Source organism: Notechis scutatus, chromosome 1 (assembly GCF_049901735.1).
Source record: "Notechis scutatus isolate UNSWTSFEM ecotype Mainland chromosome 1, rNotScu1.2, whole genome shotgun sequence".
Taxonomy (NCBI): domain Eukaryota; kingdom Metazoa; phylum Chordata; class Lepidosauria; order Squamata; family Elapidae; genus Notechis; species Notechis scutatus.
In genome coordinates this window covers 190,077,331-190,099,502 of record NC_142009.1, presented here as the reverse complement: position 1 = coordinate 190,099,502, position 22,172 = coordinate 190,077,331, and the positions used below count along the sequence as shown (strand labels likewise).

General features: G+C 35.0%; 1 protein-coding gene across 5 annotated transcripts in view; it reads left to right on the top strand.

Annotated features, from left to right (window-relative positions):
• Positions 1-717: 717 nt before the first annotated feature.
• Positions 718-22,172, top strand: part of DYNC1I2 (dynein cytoplasmic 1 intermediate chain 2) — a 44,513-nt gene continuing 23,058 nt past the window's right edge. The window contains exons 1-6 of one of the 5 annotated variants that reach the window (XM_026677714.2): positions 718-900; positions 3,261-3,378; positions 6,430-6,544; positions 12,974-13,064; positions 19,684-19,743; positions 21,112-21,227. In XM_026677714.2, coding sequence (XP_026533499.1) covers positions 3,271-3,378; positions 6,430-6,544; positions 12,974-13,064; positions 19,684-19,743; positions 21,112-21,227 — 490 coding nt within the window. In that variant the 5' untranslated portion in view covers positions 718-900; positions 3,261-3,270. Of the gene's footprint in view, positions 917-3,260; positions 3,379-6,429; positions 6,545-12,919; positions 13,065-19,683; positions 19,744-21,111; positions 21,228-22,172 lie in introns of all 5 variants that reach the window. The other 4 variants (XM_087949719.1, XM_087949720.1, XM_026677716.2 and 1 more) reach the window with 4 other exon arrangements.

Here is a 22,172-nt window from a genome sequence, read left to right as displayed (position 1 = left end):
CTTGGTGACTTTAAGACTTGTGGACTTCAAATTCCAGAATTCCCCAGTCAGCCTGGGAAATTCTGGGAGTTGAAGTCTACAAGTCTACAAGTCATCAAGTTAAAGGATCCCTACCTTAACTACCAAACCAAACTGGCTCTCTTAGTTGAATTTACTTCTGAATAAAGAAGCAGTACAATGGCTTGAAATCAGAGGCAAAAAACCTAGGGGAGAAAAAAAAACCAGAAGTATTTATATACAAGTGCTGGGGAAAATTTCAGAGAGCCTCTAGCAAAGCAAACCTTCCAACTCCAGCATATCACACCTATTTCCAGCAACAGACAGAAGATGGACTCTGAATTCACATTGTCAAACCGGCTTACGTAGATAGGTGCCGCAGGAAAAATCCCATTGATAGCATCGACTTGCCGCATGGCATGCCGGGAATTGTAGTTCTCTTTCCGCATCAACCTTATAACATTGGAGACATTTAGTGGACATTCTTTTCTTTTTTTAATCTAGTCTTATTTCTTCCTTTCGCTTCTTCGGCAAGAACATGTTTCAAAGAGTGAACAACTTCCCGGCCACCTGTGAAATCTAAAACGCCACCCGCAAGGCCCCAAATAAATAAGAACCAAAGTCGCCATTTTTTTCTCATACGCGCATGCGCTTCGATCATGTATAACTATGCGACCGAGAACCATGACCGACCTCCTGTTCCGTCGGCACGGGTTATTTCCGCGCATGCGTGCTCCTTCGGAGGATGCTGAGCTGTCTCCTGTAAGAGACCGAGCAAGGGCGGCTTATCCCCCTTATTTGAAACTCCAGCGGCGGCTTCCTCCGTCCCTTCCCGCTTTTGTTGAAAGGAGCGCCTCGAAACAAGGCGGCAGCGTTCCGAAACAAGGAGGGCCCCAGTGACAGGTTAGCCGCGGGCAGGGTGAGCCCATGCCGGTCCCCTAAAATCAGTGCCAGGGCGGCCTCTAGCTGTCCCGCATCGCCCAAGTGGACCCCGAATGGGCGGGGCGGGGCCGAGGCCCTGGAGGGTGAGGAGGAGGGCGCGAGCCATGACCGTGGGGAGGGGGAGGGGGAGGAGGGGGAATAAGGCGGGCGCGCGCCTTTTGCGGGCCACGCCCGGCAGCCGACCCTCTGTTTATCTCGGCCCGGTATCTTTTTGGGCGAGTCCTCCGGCTGTCCTCGTGAGGTTTTTTTTTTTACCCGCAAAGAGGCTGCTGGGTGAGGCTTCCTATCTTGCCTCCTTCGTGGAACTCTGTCCTCGGCTTCCTTCGACTCGTCTCTGTCTCTCCTCTCTCTCTCTCTCTCTCTCACACACACACACACAGTAGAAACACACCTACCGGTAGTTCCTATTTCCGGAGGGGTTTTTTTTTCTGAAGGAAATACAGGTAGTCCTCGACTTAACAGCAGTTCATTTAGTGACCGTTCAAAGTTACAACGGCACTGGGGTGGGGGGCTGGAGAAGGGACTTATGGCTGTTTTTCGGAGTTACCACCTTTGCAGCAGCATTCCCCCCCTGGTCAAAATTCAGACGCTTGGCAACTGGTTCATATTTATGACGGTTGCAGTCTACCGGGGTCATGTGATGATTTTTGGTGACAAGCAATGGGGAAGCCTGATTTCACTTAACCAAGTTACTAACTAATCAACTGCAGTGATTCACTTAACCAGGGAGGCAAGAAAAGTTGTAAAACAGGACGAAACTCACTTAGCAAATGTCTCACTCAGCAACATAAATTTTGGGCTCAATTGTGGTCGTAAGTCGAGGGCGACCTATACAACCAAGCATCTTGAATGCTTAAAAGAGCAACGCAGTTGTGTCTGTGCTCTAAAAAATTACAGTTGAAAGAAAACCTATGTCAACGCCTTAGGCAAGGAGCAAAAGAACCCCCTTCGAACTCCCAATAAACATCTAGATTAAGAACTGGGAACCAGACAGATCCAGATGCCAAATGTATTCCATAATTCACAGCCACAATATGATGGGACACTGATTTAACAACAGGTCAATAGTAATGTATGATTAGGTTTGGCAGATCGAATCCAACCAGGCTCAAGGTTGACTCAGCCTTCCATCCTTCTGAGGTCGGTAAAATGAGGACCCAGATTGTTGGGGGCAATAGGATGATTCTTGTAAACTGCTTAGAGAGGACTGCAAAAGCGCTGTGAAGTGATATATAAGTCTAAGTAGTATTGCTATTGCTTTTAGGGTCTGAATATTTTCTCCGCTACAAGATCAAAGTGCTGTCTATCCAGTTAGCTGTCTTTGTTACTACTAGTCCCTGTCCTGCCTCTGTTGGCTCTCTCTCAAGGCCCTACTGTGGTCACTTGCTGGCCTCTGAGAATCTAGATAAAGACTAAAGGACTTTATGCACCTTGAGGCTGTCCTTCAATAAGGTTGGAAGAAAGTGGGGAAACGTAGCTTTACAAACAGTACTGCTAGGATGAACTAAGTAAATATATACAGTATAGTAACTAAGGTATATATTAATAACTAATGGGATATTGCAGAAAAATATGCATGCTTGTGCTGGTGCTGTGAAAAGATGAAAAGGAGGGAGAAGACAAATTATCTCGTTTGCATTTTGTATTGATTGAATCAGTTTGTTTATTCAAATATATATAGTCCTGGTATTTCTTATCCTTATATTAAAACAAAAAAGCAAGATCCCCCCCCCCCACCCGTTTTCTTTATATATGTTTTTATATATAATTGTTGTCACCATAAATGCATTTCAAAATCTGGAGACGCACAAAACAGCAACTGTCCATTTTGAGTTCCTGGAAGGATGATTTATTAAATCAATTTGCTTAAAAATGTTAACCCAAAGAAGTTTTCTAATATATTTGCTTAATAGTAAGGGCTTCTTTGCAATATGCATTAGAGGAAAAGGATAAGTTTATGGCAAAAAGTGATTCAACTGAATGTGTGTGTGTGTGTGTGTCTCAAAAATATTAGCTGGCCTTTCAGAAACATTATTATAAATAACTCTTTAAATGAAAGTGGAATGTTCCCTATTCATATGCCATTAATTTTTTTCATCCAGCTTCTCATTCCTGATTTTTATGTAGCTTCTCTGCATTTTTATTAAATTCATCTAGAGATAAATATGTTTACAGTTTGGTGCAAATTTTGTTCCAAATTTCAGGTGGTAATCCTTCATACATTATTGCCAAGGAACCATGTTTTGTAGTAAGCCTGTTTTACTAATAGATATACATATAGAAAAATACTTAATTTTGTATTTGATTTATGTTATTGACAGGATTCTAACTATGTCTGATAAAAGTGAACTGAAGGCAGAGTTAGAACGTAAGAAACAACGCTTGGCTCAAATAAGAGAGGAGAAAAAAAGAAAAGAAGAAGAAAGAAAGAAGAAGGAAGTAAGAATTCTCTTTTCAAATTACACCTAGCAAATAATTTGCTTACATGCTAAAACTTCCTAGTAATTTTTGTGAATAATAATGTGTGTCAAATTATGAATGCAGTTATATTTCATAAACATCAGATAAATAATACCAGTAATTTCACAGAATCATTTTTTTTCTCCCCAGAGTTTACGTAGCTCAATATATGTATTGTTTTATCTGTGTCACTACATTACTACTAGTAATTAAAATATTTCTGATTAAATATAACCAAGGCTTCATGCCAAGGTATCTTCAAAAATAGATGCCTTCTAAATTTATGTTTAGAAGGTATCTGTTTTTGTTTCACACTTGAGTTCTTGATGTATACCATTTGATACCAGTATTTTTTCATTCTTAACTTGTTAAGGAGGGTCAAAATTACTTCAATGTTCCATGTTGTTTGATTCAGTTCTTAAGATTCTCTTCTTGAGGGGAAAAAGAATCTTCTCTATTAAAAACAAATGGAAGAGCTCTGCAAACTTCTTTAAAGTTTTAAATCTGTTATTGTCTGCTTTTCATTCACATTTTTAGCCAATGTTCTGAGGTATTTATTAGCTATATCAATATTTATTTATTTTTATTTATTTATTTTATTTATATTGCCACCTATTCACCCATGGCGACTGGAGGTGGCTTACACAATGTAAAACCATATTTAAAACAGAAAATAAAAATAAAAACAATAAAAACTAACAAAAAGAATCAAATTAGTAAAGTACAATAGAACAAAATTTGGGGAAAACAAAACAAAAAAACAGAAAATCAAAAACCAACCCCCATCCCCTTCTCTGACAACAGCAGATCACACTAGCCACCTGATGGGCTCCATCCCTCCCTGGGTTTCCCAGGCCCACTGGCAAAACCAGGTCTTCAGTGCCTTTCGGAAGAGAGCTAGAGTGGGGGCCATTCTAATCTCTGGAGGAATGATGTTCCAGAGAGATGGAGCTACCACGGAGAAGGCCCTTCTTCTGGGTCCCACCAGGTGTATCTCCCTCAAAGGTGGGACTCGCAACATTCCCTGCCTCCTCGCTCTAATGGGTTGGGTGGATGTGATTGACAAGAGATGTTTCCTTAGATAACCTGGACCCAAGCCATGAAGGGCTTTAAAGGTGATAACCAGCACTTTGAATTGCAGCTGGAAGCAAATCGGCAACCAATGCAGCTCCTACAGGAGAGGTGACACATGTGCATACCAGGGTCTGCATAGAACCATGCGGGCCGCTGCATTTTGCACCAACTGGAGCTTCCGGATGCTTAGCAATACCCTCAGAAGGGGTGGGGTGGGTTTTCACCTTTTATCTGTTTGCATTTCTTGCTAAAGTTTTGTTCTTTTTTATTTCTGTTTGGCCAATATTGAAGGAAATCTTATCAATTTTTCATTTCTACAAAAAGCCTTCTTACAATAGCTTCAGTTAGTGACACTCCCAAACTGACATCATCATGCATCTTAGTGGTGTACTTCCTGACCAGCATTATTCTTCTGAGATGAGCCACTCTTTTTAAGGATCCTAGAGATAAAGAATGTCTTTATTTTTTCATTCAACTCTTTTTTTTAAATTTTTGCATTTTAACAAATGTTAGAAATTCTTTGAAATTAACACTATTTTTCTGTTCGGTATAATAATATTTGCTGTTAATATACAATTGATAAAGTCAGCTAAAGCATACATGAACCTATATCACAATAAATTGGAGGTGATTTTTATGAATAGTGATAACGGATGAAATGTTTATGAACCAGTTTAAATTCAGATTATTTGAAAAAGTGTGTTAAGAATTATTAATGATATTAAATTGGAAACTGAACAAGGAGAGATTTAACCTGGAAATAAGGAGAAACTTTCTGACAGTGAGAACAATCCACCAATGGAACAGCCTGCCCTCGGAAGTTGTGGGAGCGGCATCACTTAAGACTTTCAAGAAGAGATTGGACTGCCATTTGTCAGAAATGGTGTAGGGTCTCCCACTTGGGCGGGAGGTTGGACTAGATGACCTATAAGATCCCTTCCAACTCTGATTATCTGTAGCCATCTAAATTCCTATGAGAACTCTTTCTAAACTGAAGAGCAGGATAATAAAATTTGTTATATCAGAGCAAAAGAAAATATATTTCTAGAATGTGTGCAAATTAATTTGTCACTAAATCTTGTTCCATAGTAAAATTATCTTTTTTTTTTACAAAATTATTCTAAAAATTCATGAGAACTTGCGAGGAACACATTTTTTACTTATAAAGGTCGTATGAAGGAGTTTTTGAATAACTATATCTGGTGGCCTGGAATATATTTTTGTTTGGCCATGTATGTTACAAGTACAAATACTAATTTACAGTATATCAGTAAATTATTGATTGCCGGTCTACCTTAGTTCTTATTACTGCTATAGGAACCTGGAATCTGAGTCCTATTTTTCTACATTGATCTTTAGGAATGAAGTGTTGAAAGTGTTTGCCTTGGCTTATAATTGTAGGGTATAATTTCATCCCCACTATGTCTACTAAGGATGTGCAGTATTTCAGATTCAATTTGGAATAGATAGTTTGGAACATGTAGTACCTCTGTCATTAAAACAACCATATCTTATTTCCATTCTATGGAATATCTGTATTTTAATGAGTCACATTAAAATGACTGCTTCTTCGCAGATGCTGCATTTCCATTTCTGTGTATTCAAAAACAATGCACAGCCTGAATTATTATGTTCTACTTCTCAAAAAATGGCTAGAACTTATACAGTCCTTTCTCCCTCTTATTTCCATTATTTAAGATACCCTCTATTATTGATTTTAACAATACTAAATCATAATGCAGAATAATATAAAAAAGAAAAGAAATATCAAGTGTAAAAGAAAAGAATATCTTTTCCTCCAAGTAGCATTGTTGCTATAAAATTTCTTATCCAGACAGCAAGGTAAGACTTTCAGTAAAGTATTACAGATTTATTATCACTAAATATTTTTATTTTAAAAATGATCTTATACAGTAAAGATGTAAAATGACATATGCATTTTAATAAAATACATAGACTGATCAGAAGAAAGATGCCCTTCCTGCACAAGATGAGTCTGACCTTGAAAAAAAGAGACGGGAAGCAGAAGCTTTGCTTCAGAGCATGGGTTTAACACCTGATACTCCCATGGGTAAGAAGTATATAGAACAAAATGTCATGTAACTGTCCTTCATGCAATTAAACATTAGCACGAAACTTGAGTTACTCACTCATGCATGTACCTAATATGTGTTCATTATCACTACAGTTAACTTAGGAAACTTCTCAGAACACATTGTTCTGGCTGATTTAGAATTATTTTATTAGAATAATATTACTGATTTCTAATTCTTGCATCCCTTTCTATTTCATCAACTAAAACTTTTAAGATTATTCCATTAAAATATAAAATCAATGCAGCAAAAGGATTGGCAGCCTAGACTTCCCAGATGTTTTTTACTACATCTGGATTGTTTAAGATTGCTACTCCTAATTTAAATGTTGCCAAATAAATGTTTTCATTCTTCTTTTTCTAAGCAACTGATTGAATGAAGAATGGGCCTGTCAGTTCATAGAGTAGAAATATGGTCCAGCAGAGGCTTTTACTAGAATTTGGGATAAAGCTGGTTTGAGCTAAGTCCACTTCAGAGTTCAGAGAAACTTTTGAAGAAATTGTACCAGAAAGAAAGATATAAATTAACTCTTATATCACTAGTGAAACCGACATTTCAATTTGAAGTTTTTAAAAACTTTATTTTAAAACTCTTAAAAGCCTGTGTTTCCAAAGCAGCCCCAGTATTTTCTTTTTTAATTTAAAAAAATATTAACTATTTTAAATAAAATAGTTAACTATTGAAGATAGTTACTGCCTATTAGCACAAAGAGTTAGAACTATGCCACAAGAGGGCATTGCAACATTGAAGGAAACTACCTTATTCATTCATTCATTCAATTTCCATAGCCACCAATCTCAGACAAGTGACTACTACTTGTCTTTGTTCAAGTTGTTTGAATGAGCCAATTTCTTAATGAATAAAGTAGTTTATTTTATATACAAAAATGATTTATTTCTTTTTAATACAAATCTTAAAAATGAAGGATATATTTTGGAAATAACTATCTGGAATGATAGACATACTTTAAAAAACAAAACATAATTTATTTTCTATTTTTTTAGCATTAGAAGCATTTTGGAAGTCTTTTAAACACTGGTTTCAAAAGTACATATTTTGTTTGCTTTAAAAATTATTTGTTATCTGAAAAAAATAGTCAAAGGTAAATTGACTATAGGTCAAATTCCAAATGTTATTTGGCTGTGACATTTTTAAATTTTAGATGAGAAACATGGGGAATTTCACTGCAAAAGATAACATTCCTGGCCCATATGAAATAATTATAAATGTTCCTTTCTAGTTCCTGTTGTTCATGCATACATATAATATGTTACCTACCCTTGGAATTTCTGAACTCTGAGACTTATTTTCAAATGTGTTAAGGTATTCTAATTGAAAGGAAGATCTCAGTCTTCATTAGAGCACCAGAAATTACTGTGCTCGATTTCTTTGGATAATAACTGCATCATTTTCTGCATCTCTATTAGAAGTAAACATTGCATTGTTTGGTAGTCCTTATTACTTAGTAAGTTCTGCGAGGGCAAATATTTTTTTTATCCCTTATATGAAATATTGTCATTACTTTCAGCATTATTTTAGTTAGGTAGTTCATGAGCAAGAGCACCATTAACCACATATGGTTCCCATCTGTTCATGAGGGTTCTCATTATCCTTAATACCAGGAAATGGAAAATATTGAAATAAATAACTGCAGTTTTGCCTAAAGGGGCCAAGAACCATAATCCCATAGTAGGCAGTTTTATAACAAAATTGGATATTTAAATTTTTAAAGTTTAGTTTTTAGATCCTGCATTAATTTAAACTAATTTATTAACTGTTTAATTTAATAAACAATAGTCAATTTTATTAATTAAGCCTTAAGTGCTAATTCAGAAAGATCTTTCATTTTGCTTTGTTAATGCAAATTCTAATAGCAAGACTATTATGGAAATAAAATAATGCTATTTTCACTTGGTTGCATTTTTAAATATTACTTATGCTTAGGTAAGGACTCCTGCAAATGTGAAATTTCCATTCAGAGTGCCATGAACAATAGAAAAGCTTTTGAAACTAAAAAAAAAATCACATTATTAAGTATTTTAAATGTTTCAATCCAGAAATATTTCATGAAAATTACTGGGAATGAGAGAAGTTTAGTTTACTATGAGATTACTATGAGATTCTACTAATGTAAAATAGCCAGTAGATGGCAGCAGTGACTAGTTAAAATACTTTATTTATAATCCAGAGCTACAGGGCCTCTACCTTGACAATGACAGAGTATTGTACAGATGAAAAACATGTAATATAAAAAAACAAAAAATAAACGGGAGTATCTGTAAGAGTAAAATAAACATGCCCTAATCAGAATACATACTGCACATCAAATAGACATACTTCAACCTATATCACAACTTGGGGAAAAATAGGTTTTCAGAAATCATTTAAAGGTGGAAGAAGGCGGAGCCTCCTCGCTGACGGACTGTAGATCGCGACTCTGCGGCTATGGTCCGTGCTCTTTCGTTGGAGAGCCCCGATTATTACAATTAGGGGCTGAAGCTGCCTTGGAGGGGCGGCGGAGTAAGGGGAAGCTGCAAGCCAGGTTGAGGGGAGCCGCATCTCCCCCCCGGGCTTGGTCTTTTTCCCCCTAAAGACGACTGCAGCGGTGGTTTAAAATGGCCACCCCGAAGAGGAGGACTCAGCTGGATTAAGATTTGTGCAGGAGGGAAGAAAGAGGTAGATAACATCTGAACCGGGACAATTGGGCAATACAACTAAACAAAAGTACCCCGGGATTAAGGTAACATGGAATTTTTAAGAAAAGAAAAGTGAGCGGCGAAATTACAAAGGAACAGGGGGAAAAAAAGAAAATATTTTTGACAGCTAAGCGGGGCTTCGAACGGGGAAAGGAAGAAGCTGGAACTAAAGATTTAACTAAATTGGACTAAAATATTTTGGGAATAAACAGGCATAAAATAAAGCTGGATTTAAGATTGTCAAAAAATAATAATAATAAAGTTTACAAATCGGAGACTGGACTGTGCTGGAATATTGAGGTTCGAAAAACCCTAAATAAAAAAAGGGGGAAAAGGTGAAGACTTTGTATAATGGAGAGTGCCACCTTTTGACAAAAACTTGAGCTCAAACAAAAGGGAAAGCATCCTGTTTCTGAATGAACTTGTGTGGATATAACATTAAAGAAATATTGAAACAAAGTAAGAATCTTAGAAAGTGAAACCAGAACCAGAATAAAGAAAAAAGCAAGGAAAGACTGACTGTGGGATTGATTGATGTTTTTGGTATAGACCCTGGGCTGGAATAACTGAGAACTTTAGAAAATTGAAAGAAAGAAAGTAAAAGTTGTTTTTTTGTGGACTTTAACGATCATAAAATATAAGAGTGTGTAATGATGATATCTCTTCGGGAATTAAAAATGGAACTTGAAAATAGGAGAGAATTACTACAGGAAAGAGGCGAATCACTTTGCTCTGTGTTAGAAAAAATGGAAATGGCGATTGAAGAACAAGAAGAAAGAGCTTCAGAGGAGGAGGAGTCGATTCAAGGAGAAGATATTTTAAATAAACAATTAACACAAAGAACACTACAAAGAAGTGGGGAAAGAAGGAAGGTTAAAAAGTTGAAATTTAAGAAGGCAATCAAAAGGGGGAATACCTGTGAAGTCAGGAAAGGCAGAAAGACCCAGCAGAAAAGGGGAAAGGAAGATATTAAGAAAGAGAGGGATATAAACTGGAATGAGAAAAGATATGGGGAAAAGAGGGGGAGAAGCAGTAAGAAACAAGTGCGTGAAATAAAGAAATACGGAAATAGTAAAATGTTGAAAAGAAATTGTTTTTTCAGAGATAATGGTTGATGAATTAAAAAGGGGATTCTGCAGGGTGACAAGGGGTGAGAAGAATATTTCTGCAATTAAAAATATTTAGAAAATAGGATAATATAGATACTGATAACTCTTACTAAAAATCAAGGGGGGAAATATGCTGTGGAATCCAAATGAAAAGATGTAATGATTATTATTGTAACCTTAAAAATAATGGTTTATTGGGAATCAAGATGAGGGAATAAATGTATATTTTAATCATTGAGGTGTCACACTCAAAACAGTAAAGGAGGGAAACCTATACTTGGTTTTTTGTTTTTTGTTTTTTTAGTGTTAAAATTTGTATTAATCTAGAATTTATAAAAAGAATGTGTAATGGAAGGGGAATATGACAGACTAAAGAACCAACTAAATTAATAAGTTAATATAGACTATTAAAAGTAAGGAGAGACATTGTTAACTTTTTTATTATTATTATCATTATTATTATTAGGCAAACATATTGTTTATCTTTATTTTTAAAATAAATATTAAAGGATTATATTTGAAATAATTGAAATGAAACAAAAAGTTGTTTCAACTGAGATTAGTGAAAGAGGCTAGAATTAATGTGTTTGTTTCTCTCCTTACTGAAAATTTGGAATGGAAAAGGTAATAATAGAATTAAGTATGCATATATGAATGTATAATTGCTGTCATATTTGTATGTAAAGGTGATGACCCAGAAATACGTTGTCCCTAAAAAGTGATTTTTGTTTTTAATGTGAAAAACTGAATAAAATTTGTTAAAATAAAAAAAATCATTTAAAGGCTTGCAGAGGCAGGACTCAGGACCATCCAAACCTCTATTCCAAAAAGCAGGAGTCATAACAGAAGGTCCATTTCCTAGATTCTGTCAGATATGCAGCTCATGTGACAAAGCAAGTATACTGGCAAATGAGTATGTAGCCATAATTGCTTATACTACTGCATTCTGGACCAGTTGCAACTTCTAAATTGTCTTCAAAGGCAGGTCAAGTAGAGTAAATTGCAATAATTCATGTATGAAATGACTAAGACATAAGTTCCTGTGAGAAGGGATCCTTTATCCAAGAAAGGTTGCAACTGGCATATGAGTTGAATTTGAGTGAAGGCTGTCCTGGCCATAGATGTCATCTCCTCTTTAAGCAGGATGTCAGTCCAGGAGGATGCCCAATTGTGTGTCAGTTCTTTTATTGGAAAACACCCCTAATTTAGAACCAAAGATAGAAAATTTTGAGCTCTGGAAAGATTATTCACTTCTAGCCTCTCAGGGTTGAATAGCCTGCCTGCCTACCCTACCTTCAGCCCTACTCCAGTTTTAAACAAGGACTCTTGATTTTAAGTCAACTGTCTCTTTAAAGTAATCAAATAATTAGTTGAGTTAGTATCTAACACTGGTTGTGAGGTTGTTTTTTCAGATTAATATTTAAGGTACAGTAGTGAAAGAAATAATGTATGCAAATTTTGCTAAAATTTTATCAATTTTATCAGTTCTATAGTAAGTTTAAGCTGTTTAAATATATTTCACCCTCTATTAGTGCTTATATTTTAATTATCTTAAAATATGGAGTGAGCAATGCTGCATAGTACAACAGTGGAACAGGTATTGGCTCTCTCCCATTTTCCTTTATTGAAGCATACTGTGAATATGACTTTGTAAAAGGACACTGTAGATCAAAGCCAATATATTTAATCACAATAATGATGAAAATATGTTTAGTGTAGGAATGATTTTCTGTGAAAAATTCTGTTTTCTCTAAAATCAAATCAGTAAAGAAACATGCAATCCTACTCTCTTCAGTAATTTAAAAAAATCATTTAAGGTTAACTACAGCCACTTAACATTTCAGAATTTTTTAAATAAAACTTAAATGTGAGAACTGGAAAATAGAGAATGTGCTGAAAATAAATTATTTTCAATGCATAACAGCATGTCCTACAAGTCCTTATCTGCAAAAGGCCCTAGGGATTCAGCATTAACCTCTTCTACTTCTCTGCAGCCTCTAGTTAGGTTCCATGAAAATTACTTCTCTGAAACCTCTAGTTGCAGAGAGGTAATTTTCATGGAACCTATTATAAGCCACCCAGAATTACCTTGTAGGAGAGATGGAGGCATAAAAAATTAATAAAATTAAAATAAAATAAGTAACCTTGACTGCTGTTCTGTTGTTTTTCTGTAGCAGTTTTTCAAGATGTCTGGAAAGGATAATCATCTTAGTTCTTTCTCTGCTGATTCTAATCAGACCTTTCCCCAAAACTTATGGGAATTCTACATTGCATTTTTAATTACTTAATTTCTAAGAAAAGATTGTTGCCATTATATTAATAATCTATATTTTCCTTGCATTTTAAGTAAATAACATCTTTTAATATTATCCCAAAATGCATTTAAATGGCAAATACTGCATGAATATCCAGCATGATATGTTAACATTGTCTTTTCCCTTTTTTTTTCTATTGTTCATTTTCATCCATTTTATTTATTTTTGTTTTCTTTTGTTTACCATCACTTTTTTAATGCTTCCATGTTAAATTAATTTGGAAACGTCCTAAGCTGTGCAACCTCTACGACTAGTAACAGCGGATACCTGTCTGTTTCACTATTTAGTCCCTCCTCCTATGTCTCCATCTTCGAAATCTGTGAGCACACCAAGTGAGGCCGGAAGCCAGGATTCTGGTGATGGTGCTGTTGGTTCAAGGTATGTTTTCTCAGAATAATTGATATTATGAAGTATAAAATACTTTGTTAGGGTATTTTTCAATAATATAATACATATATCAAAAGATATGGCCTGTTCTTGGCATGTCACAAGACATATCCCAGTGGCTTTCTCCTCCCTCTATTCAGCAGAATTTGATTGTACACTGACAGTATATTGCTGTCTAAAAATGGAAGCCAGTGCCTTTCAGTTTCTCAAGGCAGCTTCTTTTCCATTAAGCACTCTTGCAAAAATGTGTCTTGAACTGTACTAAATTCTCAGCTAAAACTGGAAAACCAAATAAGAAAATGGAAGTGTTTTAAGTTGAGATGACTGGTATGTTTATACTAAGGACAGAGAATCCATACAATATGTTCCTAATGTTTCTAATTCCTCTACTGATATTTTCCTAATGTTGCATCTTGGAGTGGCATTCCTTTGAATAAAACACAACTTGAACAGTTTAAATCATTAATTTAAGTTGTTTCATTTCTACAGGCAAAATAAGTAATCAGATATTTATTATCAAGTATTCTTTTTTAGTGCTGCGGTATATCAAAATACTCTAGTGCTTGGTTTTACTTCATGGAAAAGCTAGTATGTCTGATAATTGACAAAATCGTTATTGGCATGGGATGAGATGGGAAAAGAGATAGAAGCCTTGGTAGCTTACTAAATAGATTTGAAAATAACGTCATCTTGTTCTGTGGCCTTCCACTGCTTTGTATGTATTGATTGTGGTGATATCTAATTGGGTGTTCTCCTCCTGTTCTTCCTTCCTTGTCTTTTTGAGTTGTGCCATTAGATTTCTTATTTTAATGTCCCAAGTTTCTACATTTCTACCACTGTACTAGTGTTTCTTTCTTTTAAATATTTAAAGGACCTGTTAGAGCAAATTTTGCAAGAAGTAAAAAGGGACAGAAAGACCTGCTTCTATTAGTGTAAGTAGCTGTGTAGTCTACAGGTTGAAAACTAATGATTACTACTTAATTTTTTTAAATCTCTGGTTTACTATGAAGAAATATAGTAATCACTAGATTTATTTAACCACAGCCAGTTTAACATAATCATGTGCTCAGTTTAATAATGTAGAGAAGGAGTTAATTACACCTTTAAGCTATAAGTTTCACCTGTGCCTATAAGACTTGTATAAGTAGAATACAGGCAGATGCTATGGAGTGTGAGTGGGTGCTATAGAAGGTTGCTGCAGGCAGGCACTATTGGAGGGCAGGTGAAAAAGCAGCAGGAACAACGTGTGACCTCCTCCTGACTTCTGCCTTGACTTTGCTTGTGGGTAAGTCAAGGAACGTTGCAAATCACATGACCACAGTTTACTGTGATGTTGTAATAAGAAGCTGAGCACCAAGTGCTTAGATTGGGCATATTTGACTTTGAGGATATTGTTGACAGTCAGAACGCTGTGGACTGAGTGTAACTCCCACTCATTCAACACCATTGTAACTTTGAATGGTTGCTCAACTAATAGTTGTAATCTGAGAACAACCTGCAGCCTAGTTTCTTTGTATTAATTGTTATTACTTACCTCAGAGTTCTCTGACACAGAATAATGTCAACAGGATGTGTTTATTGTAGGTTTCTTCTGATAAATAGTGTACACTATAGATTCAAATGTTATAGCAAGTACAATTCTGAAGATCGTACTTATTCTTAGTATTTTAGTATAAACTGGAAAAAAACAGCTTATAGATTTTTTTTTAAACTACCGTTACTTATATTTGCTTAGAAATGCTGAATTAAATGTATACAACAAATAATATATCTATAGGGCCCAGTATGACCTTATAGGCATTCCTAAAGACTCCACTTTTAAAGTCTTCTTAAAAGTATTTAGTTAACAAAACTAAAAAACATAAACTAAAAAATCATACATTTAGACAAATAGACAAAAAAATTTAAGGCAAAATACATACTTTGAAAGAATATTATTAAATATAAAGATAACAAAAACATATTTAACAATTATTTTACCAATAACAAGAAATCAGGAAGGTGGCAGAAGTATTAAACACTAGTATTAATAATAAAAGTTTATAAAGAAATGGCCTATTCAGCTGTAAAATTATAAAAATGAATTATTCATCTTTTATTGCATGTTGTTAGGAAAATCTCCGAATACACATTCACGTATGAATTTTAAATTGCCCTTGGGAAGTTTTTATCTGACTCAGAAAGCTTTCTTGTCACTGATATGGTTGATTTGATAAATCTGAGTGATCTTTGTATGATTGGTGCCAACATCTGCATGACCTGGCATGATTGCTGCCAACAGTTTAAAAAAAATATGCTCTAGATAGATAGAATTTATTATGGTGACAGACCAGACTTCAAAATAAAATGTTAGAAACAATGCAGGGTAAGAATGTTACATAAGTGATGCTGCACTCAGCAAACATGTGAACATAAACTTTCCTCCTGATTTTAAAACTGCAGTGATGAGTGGAATCATCTAGGCCAGTGATCCCCAACCTTTTTATGCCGCGCCCGGTACGGCATCAGCTGGCGCCGCCATCTTTTGATGAAAAGTGCTTCGGTGAGCTTTCTACCTGGAAAAGCTCACCGGAAGCACTTTTTCATCAAAAAGATGGCGGCGCCCAGCAAACCAGCGGCCCGGTAGGACTTGTTCCACGGACCGGTACCGGTCCACGGACCGGTGGTTGGGGACCCCTGATCTAGGCAGTTCTATGGAAAACAGTTGTATGGTTGGGCAATATCCTAGTGTAGGTTTCCATCCTGCCCAACAGTTACTGGGAAACTACATGCTAAAGTTTACCTCAAAGCGTAGACATGTAGATCAATTTGGCAGTGCTTCCCCCAGCTCACCATGGCACCCCCTCAGTCTTTACCAAGAATTCCCACTGCTTTTTGCTTAATGACCTGCACATTTTAGGGTTACAACAGCAAGCAGGATTGCCTAGATTGCTATCACTAAAAGCAATTGGCCGATATCACACTTTACAATCCGATCATTTAACAATGGCAATCCCAATTGCCATCATAATTCAAGAATCATCTGTTCATTTTTGGGGGTGGCTAGCCTGAAATTACACATAACTGATTCCTTGCCACCCTTCAATAAGATTTGCTTTGTGATTTTCAGTGCAACTAGGAAGTAGAATGCAATGTATCGAATACTTGGAACTAATCTTACTTGCTTACCAGCCTTTCTTTGTCCTACAATGGTAAGCATATTACAACCATTTCATCCACAATATTTTATCCAGTAGAGATATTCAAGCCTGATGTGTCATTTTTTAATAGAATCCCAATAAAATATGTAGTCTGCTATGATTTATTTGCTAATTATACATTTATATAACAATTATCTTTTAATAAACTTATAACTCATCACTTTCCCATCTTGCTGATATAGTTTCTATGAATTTATTAAGCTCATTTGGCTGCTGATAAATTTACAGCTATTTCACTTGATGGTGCAGCTTGGGCTGTCAGGCTATTATATGTCATTTTTTCCTTCTCTGTGTTTTCCACAAGTACAGGGTCTGCTTTTTTTGATCAGCCAAATGTTAATTGATTGCAGCTGGAATTGATCAAGTGACTTGTTGCCCAAGCTTGACATCATGAGCTAAGAGAAAATGACCCACCCCAAATCACCTATTTGTCTTTCATATTTAAGGCAGGACTAGAACTCACAGTCTCCTGGTTTCTAGTCTGGTGCCTTAACCATTAAACCATACTGGGTCTCTTGCTATAATATGCCTTCTCGATTCATATTCATTTAAATTTGTTAAGAATATTTACAAAACAAGTCAGCATAGCGTTTGACCTCTTAATGTCCCCAGAAAGCACAGTAATGTAATCTCTTATAAAGAAAGCACAAATAGTTCTAAACCTGCTGAAAGTTTTTAAGATCAAAGAAATCATAGCGCACTGGTAAGCCACCTGTTTGATTTTTCAAATATAGGTGAATTAATTGAGTTTGAATGAATCAATAAATGTTTCCCTTTTTTTGCTACTAACAAAATTGATTAAAAACAAGATTTAAAATATAATAAAATTAAAAATATAATAAAATAAGATTAGACAGTGCAATGTATGTTCTTGAAACCTTGGGTAACCAGTAGAATGAGAACTAATGAAAAGATTAATTTTTTAAAAAGGCAGAAATTAAATTATTATTCTAATTGAGCCAGTAATTACAGTCATAAGTCATTGCAGTATTTTAACCCCAAGAACCATCTTTTATATGAACTTGCCTGAGGACTTATGTTTGGGTCTGCTCTTTGTCCGATGAAAGCACAACAGGCTATTTTTAGTAGTTTCTCCAAAAACTTGACATGTCATCTGTGACATTTGGCTAATTTCCCCCTACTTTTAAGGAGGCTTTGCAGATACAATTCTGTAAACATTTTTCTCCACTTTTACCCTTAAAATCTGTTATTCAGCTACTATGTACCGTGTTTCTCCAACAATACGACCTCCCCCAATAGGAAGACCCAGCATGTTTTCTAGGCATAAAATCAAATTAAGCCGTTCCCCCCAAATTTAGGCCTATTTTAAAACATGCAAAATGGGGGAAAGAGAAAGCAACAGCGGTGGGTGCCAAAGGTCTTGGGTCTGCAGCAAAGGTGTTTGGTGGGAGTAGGGAGCTCTCTGCGCTTCGCCATGATCACCCATTAGGAGCGGCTGGTGGCGAGGCTGCCCACAGGGTGCTCTAGATGAGGATGCAGGGGGGGAATTAAGTCACCCCCGAAAAGACGGCCTAGCCGTTTTTTTGGGGCTCAAAAAAATATAAGACCAGGCCTTATTTTATGAGAAACACGGTATTTACAGTAATGTTTGTTGGTTGGTTGCTTTTTGTGAATCTTTAAGATCTCTTTCTTAAAGGATATAAATGAGCATTATTGGATTTAAATTTTTATATGAAAGATTTTGAATAATGGAAAATAGCAAAGTGTAAACCCAGTTATACTCAATATACATGGATCTCAAATTATTTTCAAGTTGCACAAAACCAATTTGATTATTTATAGTAGGGCAGAAAATCTGTGTATTCAGAGTGTAAAGTTGGCCTTTTTGCATACATTAGGAGGAAATGGGAGTTAAAGAGTTAACTGAACACTTTTTATAATGAAGGTAGGACAGAAAGCTAAAAAAACTGGGAGAAAGATGTAAGAGAGAGGCAGAGTAAAAAAGGAAACAGAAAGTTAGAGGATTTAATTAGCATATATAATAGAAAGACACTAGTTGCCTTTGAAACAGAACAGAATTCTGTGCCTGAAAGTATCAATGTGTATCTTATATTATCTATTCATACAATATTATAGTTAAACAGAATTACTTATAAACAACTGTTCCTCTGAATAAATGAGAAATAGAATGTAATAATTCTACTCAACATTGAAGATAACACTCCTCAAAGAAAAAAGTTGATAAAAAGAAGATAACATTAATATGAACACTCTTATCATTTTGGGGGCAGCGGCAACATGATTATATCCCAATAATAAATGTTGGAATAATTATACCATTTCTGACTGCAAACTATTGGCAATATAGATAAAAATAGTTAATAAAATGCATATGAATATTTAAATAAAGTATTAGAATAAACTATATGAAATGTATTTGCTTTTACATCTTTATGGCAGTATGTTGCATTGTATGTTTATTATATGAATATACTGGCTTTTGCATTGTGCTCTAAGACTACTTTTGATTCATTGGAATTTAAGCATATGTAGAATAAGTTTATTAAACATGCTGTTTTCTTGACATTGGATGTCTTGAGTTGGTTTTAAATTAAATGACATAAGCCCAAGGCTGTGCTTAACCCGTAATTATAGCAATGTCATGTCTTGGAAACACTAAGCAATGGTATATCCCAGTGGAAAAGCATTTTTTCTCTACCCAAAGGTTTATGTGTTGACTCATTTCCTTTACTAATATGACAATTTCCTGAACATATTTAATGCTTGGGGCAATATTACAATATGTTAATGAAATGGATCAGATGGCACTACTAAATCTGTATCTATTTTATCAGTGTGTAAACATGTTTTTCATATTTTTGAAATTATAACTCTTTTCAAGGATGTAATGTATCTAGTAATGCTATCAATTGCACCTAATTAAAGAAATCTTTGTTGGCTAATTTTAAAACATTTACTTTATTACATTTGCATATATTTCCACATGAATAAAATTGATGAATCATAGATTTTATAAATAATTTATCTAGTTAACATTAATACTTTAAAAATGTAGCATATTAAGCTTGTGAAAAGGTGCTGTGAACTATTTGATTAATATAATATTGCAGTCACAGTTAAGGGTACCATATATCGACTGCAAAAATCTAGGCAGCAGCAAATGGTTTTCAGATTTTGATAGCCCATATATGATATTACTAGCAATACTAATTGTATGTTTGTATTTTAATTTATTATATATTGCATGTTTTTGTGTAGCGCTGAATGTCCACTTGATTTTCACTAACTGATCTTTTGGCATTTCTTTGTTTTTGAAACCATACTATGAGTGTAACAATAGCCTTAACATTTCATAGACTGTACTTGCTTTACTAATCTATCGCCTTTTTTGCTAATGCTGCATGGTTGTCCTTCAACCTGTGTATCAGGACGCTGCATTGGGATACTGATCCATCTGTTCTACAGCTCCACTCTGATTCCGATCTGGGGTACAGCAGAGTTTTTTTATCTTCCATCTTTATGTAGCAATTGTTGATATATGTTCAAAGTAAGATTCTTAAAAATAACATGTGAAACCATTTTTCTTGTGATTAGGTAAGATATTAAGCAATAATATAGTGTTGAATTTGTTAATCAGCAGTTTTCAGAATACATTTCCAAACAGTATAAAACTAGAAAATATGTGTTTGGGAAAAATGACTAACATAAATTACAATTCTGGATTGTCTCTTTTGAATTGACATATAGCACTTTAATTTTTACTTATTAATTCACTAAATGTTCTTTCTAGATTTTAAAAAATAATTTATTACCTTTTGATATTTATAACAAAGTATGAATCTGCAAATAGTTTGCCTGTTCACAAACCTATAATACAGGGATTAAATTGGCCTATTGTATAGGAACAAAGAATAAACGTGAATTGAAGTGGGAAGAGTATAATATAAATATGAAACTTTATTACAGTGTGTAGAATAGAACAGGACTATTGGCTTTTTTACCTTATAACATTTTTGAGAAGCATAGGTGTATTAATGGCCAAAATACAGTAGGCATATATTTGAATGCTTAATGGGAATCATCCCGTGATGTGTTATGATAGTGCAGTACTTTGGATTTAGTTTTGAAGAGGTACTTTTCAGGAATGCAAACATTGCTCTTATTTGTAGCTTCTTAAAGATGTCTGTTTCTATGATCACACAGCTGTACAGAAGCCTCCCCTCAATAGTTAAATGTTTCTTTGCATTCCAGAGCGCCTCTTTCAAACCAAATCTGTGCATATTCCTATCATGAAGTTCTTCAGATATTTCATGAGTCTCTAATTCAAAAGTCATTGCAAAATGATATCTTAATTATAATTGATTTCAACATGATAAGATATTTTATAAATGAAATTGTAGTTCTACTGAGTTTACATATAAAGCACATGCTTTATACCAGGTTTATATTAGGTATATCTAGACTTGCACATTATTTATTGTTGTTATTAGCATTTCTATATGGCAGAATAATAAGAGAAGATAATCAAGTTTTTTAAAAAAGAAGTTATCCTGTAGTGATGTTTTGGAATTTTTGGGAGGGTTTTTGAAAGTATGGGGCTGTAAGACCATCCTGTTCATGAAATTCTGTTGTGCAAAATTCTGAAATGAATCTATTTTATTTATTTTTAATAGCAAATTATCCAAAATCCACTAATATTTATGCCATCCGAAACAGTATAAGAAATTGTGATTGATTTTAATTTAGTTCTATTAATTTTCTGTCAAATTTTCACATAGAATCGCTCCATAGAATACTTATGTTGGGCAGGGTGTTGTAAATATATTCCTTATAATGTTCCATTTCATTTTCTTTAGACGTGGACCTATTAAACTTGCAATGTCCAAAATTACTCAAGTTGACTTTCCTCCTCGAGAAATGGTTACATATACAAAGGAGACCCAAACTCCAGTTATGACTCAGCCTAAAGAAGGTAAATATAAAGTTCACTCTTACTGTTTCCTTATACATAAAGAATTATCTTTCTATATAAAAAGACTTATATGTGACAAGGTAAGTTTCATAAACCTTGACACAAGAAATAAATTCAATACTTTGATTGTGGAAAATATTAAAAAATATCTGCAGAAAGGAAAACAATTCTGTCAAGAAATTTGAATTGGCACAGAATTTTGGCTTATTTCTTATATGCTCTTACCTTCATTTGATATTTTGATAAAGTATCGTATATAGATCTTTTTCTCTTAGAGAAATAAAGCTTTGCAGAGGTTCTTTAACATAAAATAAATAATAGAACTAGTTACAGTCACAAGGGCAACAAAAGGCACATTTATAGACCAGAAAGTGTCCATGCACAATTATAGCTTCAAAAATGTTTTTTTTTTTAAATTAGCATATTTGGAACATGCAAAGTGGCTTTCTTTTTTGACACCGGGATGTGATGTGGCAAAACCTAAAAAAACAACAACCCTGCAACTGTCCCCAGAATGGTTTCTAGGCTTCCACCTCCACTGAAGCCTAGCATTCCCTGCATGTTAAAAATGTGTTCTAGAACAGGGTCTCCAACCTTTTGGGCCTCGGGGACTTGTAATTTTAAATCCCGGGGACCACTAATATGAATTTTGACTGACGGTGGCTTGCTGATGTTGGTGGGGGGGGGAGAGAGAGAGAGAGAGAGAGATCTGATCTAACCTCTCTCTCCCCCTCCCTCCCCCACCTCTCTCTCTCTCTCTCACACACACACACACACAGAGGCAGGGGTGGGATTCAAATTTCTTAACAACTGGTTCTGTGGGCGTGGCCTAATTTGGGATGTAGCTTGGTGGTCATGTGACTGGCTGGGGCATGGCTTGTATGTAAATATTATAAATATTTATATAAATATTGGATTTTTTTATAAAAAAGAGCAACTTTTACC